General features: G+C 43.8%; 1 protein-coding gene across 1 annotated transcript in view; it reads left to right on the top strand.

Moving 5' to 3' along the window:
* Positions 1–1048: 1048 nt before the first annotated feature.
* LCMT1 (leucine carboxyl methyltransferase 1) overlaps positions 1049–8270 on the top strand; it is a 30457-nt gene continuing 23235 nt past the window's right edge. The window contains exons 1-3 of the mRNA XM_069983991.1: positions 1049–1223; positions 2896–2987; positions 6461–6582. Coding sequence (XP_069840092.1) covers positions 1051–1223; positions 2896–2987; positions 6461–6582 — 387 coding nt within the window. The 5' untranslated portion in view covers positions 1049–1050. The remainder of the gene's footprint in view (positions 1224–2895; positions 2988–6460; positions 6583–8270) is intronic.

The raw sequence follows: 8270 nt of genomic DNA, 5'->3' as shown, positions 1-8270 counted from the left end.
TTTAAAAATCTCAAGTCTTTCCATATCAGCTGCTGTGTGTCCTGCAGGAAGTTGTGTATTCTTTCCAGTCTGACACAGTGCTCTTCGCTGCCACCTCTGTCAATTTCAGCAACTGTTCAGAGCAGCAGCAAATCCCCATAGAAAACCTCTCCTGCTCTGCACAGTTCCTGACATGGACAGAGGTGGCAGCAGAGAGCACTGTGTCAGACTGGAGAGAATACACCACTTCCTGCAGGACATACAGCAGCTGATAAGTACTAGAAGACTTGAGATGTTTAAATAGAAGTAAATTACAAATCTATATAACTTTCTAAAACCAGTTGATTTAAAAGAAAAAGATTTTTCGCCGGAGTACCCCTTTAGGTCCTAAATGTTGTAGAATTCCTGCAACACAATCAGTAACTTTAAAAAATTATCAGGCCAGAGGCGATGTGGTCATCATCTGAATATGTCATGTAATTTCATGGCGGCAACAGTTATTTACATAGCACAAGTATTCCCAGGGGCAGAAGCATTACATGTGGTATATGGGGGAGAGTTATCAAACATGGTGTAAAGTGAAGCTGGCTCAGTTGCCCCTAGCAACCAATCAGATTCCACCTTTCATTCCTCACAGACTCTTTGGAAAATGAAAGATGGAATCTGATTGGTTGCTAGGGGCAACTGAGCCAGTTTCACTTTACACCATGTTAAATAAATCAATTAAAGACATTACCCCAAAGCAGCACAATGAAAATATTAAAGGATTTCATTACAGCAAGTTTTTTAACATGAGGAGACAGAAACGTATTTTTCTTTCACTTTAAGAGCATGTTCACACAGAACTGACTACAAAGCCTGCAGAATCTCAGTCCTGTGTGGACATACAATATGCTTCTTTATCTTGGGGCCATTAGGAGCACAATTCTAAATGGAATAAGCATTACCCACTTTCCCAAATCAAAAATGGCCACCGCCATTGCTCTGACTGCAGCAAAAACACTTCCGGGTTACCGCAACCCACTTAACCAATAGGCTTGCGCTTTGGGGGCGTGATAGGTCTGTTGACCAATGGTAGCGCGCTATGTTAGAAGTACGCGGCCAATAGCTGCGAAACATCACCAAGCTGCGGGAGCTCCGGTGACAAGCAGCGGGGACAAGATGTCTAGAGCTACCGGGCAGGACTCCGACACCGCGGACGAGGCCGTGAGGGGGACGTGCGATGACGCCTCCGTGTGTAAGAGGTGCGCTGTGGTCACGTGTGCGCCAGGTAGTAGTCACCCATACCGTCCTATAGTCTGTCTTAAAGGGGATGTCTAATTGAGTGACATCTCCTTGTTATGTGGTCTGCTGTGTATTTTAAGGCAGTAGAGGAAGTATCTGATGATTGTTGTGCCAAGTGGACATCCCCTTTAAGAAGACCATAGGCAAGGGCTGTTATAATGAATTAAAATCTCCTGCTGTTTTGTGTCTCCAGTGTCTGTGCAGTCCTCTGTGTTTCCATGGTTACAGACTACAACCCAGTCCTCTATATGGGATCATACATACCATGGAAGAGAGGGACATGTGACAGGTTTGTAGTCTGTAAACATGGCGCCTGCATGGGAGCTGTGTACACTAAACAAGATCTCTTTTTAACCCCTTGTTACTGCAGCTGTATTGGTGACATAGAGCTATACTTTTAAAGGGGGTGTTCCTGACTCCCTATCTTTTCCGCTATCCTGTGGGGGGCTGCTTCACCATAGCCGAACAGTTGTCCTCCAGCACCCCAATCATTCTCCATGGCTTCCGTACATTGCTGACCGCTGAGCTGCCATGACAGCAGTGTGATAGCTGTAATATAGTGCTGAGCCCACTCTATTCCTGCACCAAGGGGTTAAATAGTCATTTAAAGGGGTATTCCACTCAAACATAACTTTTGACATGTTGCTGCCCATGGTGACCCACAATTCCTATCATACTTGTTATCATCTATTCAGTCTCCTTCCACCAGTTCTTAGCTGCTGCTTTCTGCTGAAGACACGCATTTCTGTGTGTGAGCTTTTCTCTCCGTCTCCCCCCTCTTTCCCCCTCCCTTCTGAGACAGCTGATGTAAACAAGTCCCTGGCTGGCTGTATCTGCAGATTTGTAGCTTCTTTGTTATGTTGTGATGGTTATTCTGAGGTCAAGTTGCTGATGAACTCACTGTGAGTTTCTCAGCATTACGAAGAAGCTACAGTGTTGCAGATACAGCCAGCCATGGACTTGTTTAGAACATCTGTCTCAGAAGGGAGGGGGAGACAGAGAGAAAAGCTCACACACAGATTTTTGTGTCTTAAGCAGAAAGCAGCAGCTGAGATCTGGGGGAAGGGGACTGAATAGATAATCACAAGTATGGAAGGAATTGTTAGTCTCACCATGGGCAGCAACATGTGAAAAGTTATGGTTTAGTGGAATACCCCTTTAATTGATTTGATTTATTAAAAAAACAAATGCTCTAACCATGGGCAGCAACATGTGAAAAGTTATGGTTTAGTGGAATACCCCTTTAATTGATTTTATTTATTAAAAAACAAATGCTCTAATGTCCAGACATTGCGTGGCGCCCCCTGGTGTTGTCTTGGTTTATTTTCCAGGCGTTCACCTAATTCGGAGAAGGGGAACTTGCAGCCCTCCACTTGTTGCAAAACTACAATTCCCATCAGGCATGATGGGAACTGTACTTTTTCAGCAGTTGGAGGGCGGAAGGATCCCTATTCCTGATGTAATGCATCTGGTGCTCTGATGCTCTACATACAGACGCTTTATTTTACCTGATTTTAGTGATACAGGGGGCTGACTGGGGGGGTTACCTGTATCCGCCCCCATACTAACACATCAGGGCACTGCAGCAAACACTCTGTAGTCACCCTGCTAATCCTCACTCATTCTTCCCAGGTTTGCAGTCAGTGTCGGCTACTGGAAGGATCCTTATATTCAGTATTTTGTAAGACAAGCCAAGGAGCGGAAAGCACCGGAGATAAACAGAGGCAAGTCTGTGGGGATTACAGGTTGCTCATACTGCGCACGTTCTTATAGATAAAGGAATCCTTTAAGGGTAGCTTCACACGTACCGTATCGCTGCGTTTTTAACGGTGCGTTTTTATCGCTGCGTTTTTTGTGCGATTTTTACATGCAAGTTTTGATTTTTATGTGAAAAAAAATCAAAACGCGCATGTAAAAAATGCACCATTTAAAACGCAGCGATACGGTACGTGCGAAGCTACCCTAAAGCTGTCACCATAAAACACTTTTGACATATCATAGAGACGTCATAAAGACATGTCAACTTTTAATCAAAAGTTTTTTTTTTCTGTTGAATGTGGGGGGTGTGGCCACCTCCTGTTGTCTCTCCACCCATGTCTTATAAGTGCTGTATATAGAGATTTCGCTCCTATCTGCCCAGTTGTAGGCTTGTTCAGCCCAGGAGAGGCCATTGCTAGTGTGAGAATACCAGAGTAGGGACCATGTCTCTGAGGACACCTTAACAAAGTGTCTCTGTAACAGGGTGACGTGGCGCGCTCTGTGACGGTGGTGACATGGTACACTTTGTTTGATCAAATAGTTTGCTAAGATCCTCATTTTTTAATATCTACAGAGCAGTTGTTTATTGTGTGTACTCCGGGGGGAGTATATACGGTAAGCCCTTGCACCGTTGCACTTTCTATTTTTTGGTCTGTACGTAAGCCACATGCAGCGTGTAACCTGCAGTGTGAACAAAGGCATAGTTGGTGCTGTCATTTTCTTTCTTTTTTTTTTTTTTTTTTTTCTTTTAATCGGACTGGGTCTGAGTGTTCAGACCAGTACTGATCGGGAGAATGATTAAGGAGAGGACCGCTCAGTCCTCTCTCAGCTCTGTGTCATGTGATCAGTAAGCCTAATAATGTAAGTCTATGGAGCCCATGTGATTATAGAGTAAAGGGGCTGCAGCGCAGTCTTCTTACCGCTCGTTCTCTGGATCTGTACAGGTTTAAACACTGAGACCCGGACCGATCAAAACATTTGACCTGTCTCTATGACATAAAAAGCAAACAAATAGCCAGCACTCCACTAACACTTGTTCACACTGTGCAGTTTGCACGTTGCCGTGGCTAACGTACAGACAAAGACAGCAACCTGCAAGTGTCAGTGTCAACTCCCTCCAGCCTACACACAATAAAAACCTCTTCTAACATTTTTTGTACGTTTAATAAAACATTAGGTTCTTAGCAAACCCAGAGTTTAGTTGGATCCTGAATGCTCAGTTTTGTAGACTTAGTCCAAGAGAGGCCATTGCTAGTATAGGGACCATCTCTCTGGGGTTCACCTTAGTGTGGTCAGATGGTACATTCTATTTGATCAAATGGTTCTGATCAAACAGCATTTTTTTATTAGGGAAAAAAAAACAAAAAACTTTAGAACAAGTTTTTATCATGTTTATGTGGTGATTCCAGACACTTGCAGGGTGCCGCAGCATTTTTCTATTGATGCCTGTATGACATGTCCAAAGTCTTCTATGATGACAGTGACACTTTAAAGGAGAAGTCAGGCAAAAATTTCTATTGAAGTATTGTAATACACCTCATAACATGGTGATGTCACTTCCTGGATAACATGGTGATGTCACGACCCGACTCCCAGAGCTTTGCGGGCTGTGGCTGCTGGAGAGGATGATGGCAGGGGGACACTGAGGGACACAGGGCACTGGAGGGAAACTGAGCATCCCTCTGCCATCATCCTCTCCAGCAGCTACAGCCCGCACAGCTCTGGGTGTCAGGTTGTGACATCACCATGTTATCCAGGAAGTGACATCACCATGTTATCCAGGAAGTGACATCACCATGTTATCCAGGACGTGACATCACCATGTTATCCAGGAAGTGAAGCCTTGATGCAGTAGTAAGTGCAGGAGAAAAAAAGCACTTTATAAGCATTTCCCATAATAAGTGTATATTGGGGATTTGTATAAATTTTGAAGGGCAATACAACACTTTAACAAAAAATGTGACCAAACTTCTCCCTTAAGGGATGTTCACACTGTTCTGTATACACTGCAGGTTTTATGCTCTGTGATGCAATACAAAGAAATGGTTAAAGAGGCGCTGTCACAAAACAAAACTTTTGGCATGTGAAAAGATTTGTTTGGTCGGGGCCTGAGTGTTTAGACTCAACCGGCTGGGAGAATGAGTCGGGCAAGGTCGCGCGTATAATGGGAGTCTGGGGGGAAGTCTTCTCACATAGACACAGAGGGGTGGGTTGGACCGCACCAGCAGCTGCTCATTTCTCTGAGCAGTCTTTACTTTAAAGGGGTAGTGCGGCGTTTGACTTTTATTCACTAAATAAACACACATTACAAAGTTATACAACTTTGTAATGTGTTTTATTTAAGTGAATGGCCCCCTTCCCCGTGTTCCCCCCCACCCCGTAAGTGTTGGTGCATTATACTTACGTGTTCACTGTCGACCCCGGCCGCCATCTTGTGTCAACGACGTCCTCTTTGGGAGGCCAGCCGAACCGCTCCAGCTGTCCCCCCCCTTTGCCGCGTCATCAGCTGCTCAGCCGCGATTGGCTGAGCATAACTGTGCTCAGCCAACGGCGGCTGAGCAGCTGATGACGCGGTAGTCGCCTCTCTGACTGTCAATCATCCCCTCCAAGCGCTCTGACAGGCAAAGAGCGGTGACGAGACATGGGCGGGGAGCCGCCCAGAAGAATACCTGCCTGCTGTGCGCTGCTCAGGAGGTTTATACTGTGCACCAGAGAACCAAATCAGCCTAATTGGGGTCCATTTACACAGATTATCTGCCAAAGATTTGAAGCCAAAGCCAGGAACAGACTATAAACAGAGATCAGGTCATAAAGGAAAGATTGAGATTTCTCCTCTTTTCAAATCCATTCCTGGCTTTGGCTTCAAATCTTTGGCAGATAATCTGTCAGATAATCTTTCTGTGTAAATGCACCCTAATGCTACGTTTACACGAAACGATAATTCGCCCAATTGATCGTTTAACGATTTTGAAGCAACGATTTTGTTTTTATAACGATCAGCGTTTAGACGAATAAATCGTTAGAAAATTTGTAAGAAAAATCGTTAATGCGATTGTTTTTAAGATCACTTGAGCCCATCTTTTATATAGTGTGAATATTTGAAAGACTGTTTACACAAAACGATCTGCGAATTTTTAGCGAACAACGATTTGAGAACATGTTGAAAGATCAAAATGAATGATTTTTCACTCGTCACTTGATCGTTTGCTGTGTTTACACAGAACGATTATCGCTCAAATGCGATCGTTATTGCGAAAATGCGAATGATAATCGTTCCATGTAAACGCAGCATAAGACTCTGACCCCAGCTGTGGCAGAAGTGTGTCAGCTGTAATGTACCTCTAAGCCGACGGCTAATAAACGTATCAGGGCACTGTTAGATGGCTTGCTGTACTCTTTACACATCTATATAAAGTAAGTTCTCTCTCTAATTAAACAGGTTACTATGCTCGAGTACAAGGGGTTAACCAGTTGCTCAACGCCTTCCTCGAGAAGACCGAGTGCCAGTGCCAGATAATCAATCTCGGAGCCGGACTGGACACAACGTTCTGGAGATTAAAGGTTTGATCTATAGCAGTGCTTTCCTACCTGTGGTCCTACAGCTGCTGCAAAACTACAACTCCCATCATGCCCTGACAGTCTGGGAGATCTCCTAGCACTGCTGTTTAACTTTCCTTTGTGATTTGCATTATATTATTGGAGCTCAGCAGAGATGTCAGCGATGCGCCTGACAGCAGGTTTGCTGACTGTTTCCAGTGACAAGCATTGGGATGAGTGTGTGTATGAATGAATGAATGTGTGTAATATAAGTATCACTTTACACCAGTGGTCTCCAGCATCGGTGTATCATCAGTCCAATGAAAAAATTCTACCCTTTACTGAAGTAGAACATTGTACTCTGCAGCACAGCTAGTAAATCCCTTCTGAAACCATTAGTGAATTGCACACAGGCTCTGGTGGTCTTGTAGACAGATACACAAAATAATACATGACTATTGGAACCCTCCTGAAGCTACAGGGGCAACCTCTCAATAACACAAAATAAGATCTCTTTATTCAGTTCCGTAATACGTTATACTTACCTCTAGATGGCGCCAAACTCTGAGGACTGAGCAGCTGTCAGCGTTCAGCAAAGTTATTCAGAGCCAGAGTCAGTATGTAGTCATACCTTACTGTGATGGTTAGCCAATAAGGATTATTCATTACGTGATGAGAGAGTGGGCAGTTATTCTCATATTCAAACTTTTATGGAAAGTAAAAATGGGGAGGAGGGCATAGGAAGAACAAGAACTCCCATCAAGTCAGGTTACAAATCAATAAAATCTGTTGTTGAAATCCGCGATACAAATAATAAAGGAGTGGATGAAAAGCATCAACAAAGTCAATAGCAAAGGCAATGTAAAAAAGAAAAGAAAAAGATCTATCTATAAAGTAGTACCTTCAAAATAAGCATGTGGTTACCTGTTAGAGATGGAACTATAGCCTGCAGTTCCCTGAAAGTAAGAAACGGGACCATCCATGTACTGGGTGCCACCGTGGTCCAGGTGTATACGAGGAAGAAACAGAAAAAAATGTAATCAGGTAGTGGGTATTACTTAAGAGGTTATGCCAAAGGATTGGAAAGATGGTGGGGAGGCAAATTCTTCCCAAGGGCCCCACAAAATGGCGTTATGAATCCGACTACCATGTGACTCCAAGCTTCTCCATCCTGTGTATATAAAAGATTCCTTAAATCCATTCAGAGACCGAGGACACATGATCTCCAACGTCTCGGTCTGACCGTATGGGCCGCTATTAGAAGAAAGCATAGTAAGGAATATTTATGGCTATGGTGTCTGATGGTCCCTGGAAGCATCAGCAAGAGAAGAGGATTATCCAGTAGCCTAGAGCCAGTGATAGTGAAAGATACTATTCACCAGATGTCTCTGATAGCTGATCTTTCCCCCCATATGTGGATCATAATACCCTAGCCTGCTCGCATCCCCAGCAAACCTCCAATGCTGGGACTCCATTGCACTTTTATACTATTTTATAATTGGTATAAAATGACTGTAATAGAGGTATTAGAAGACTGTACAGGTATTACCCTTTTGGATGTAAACAAGAGTGTTCCCATTCAGTGACAGAAAGCTGAGGAAATAAACACCGCGCATGATAGAAATGTCCAGAACGTTTTGCAGTACTATACAATCAAGTGTTATCTATGGTGGTGACGGGTTAATGTGCAGCGTGACATGAAGACGTGATAT

The sequence above is a fragment of the Dendropsophus ebraccatus genome, chromosome 9 (genome assembly GCF_027789765.1).
Source record: "Dendropsophus ebraccatus isolate aDenEbr1 chromosome 9, aDenEbr1.pat, whole genome shotgun sequence".
Classification (NCBI taxonomy): domain Eukaryota; kingdom Metazoa; phylum Chordata; class Amphibia; order Anura; family Hylidae; genus Dendropsophus; species Dendropsophus ebraccatus.
The sequence above is the reverse complement of the archived record's forward strand: the minus strand, read 5'-3'. Positions and strand labels throughout refer to the sequence as shown.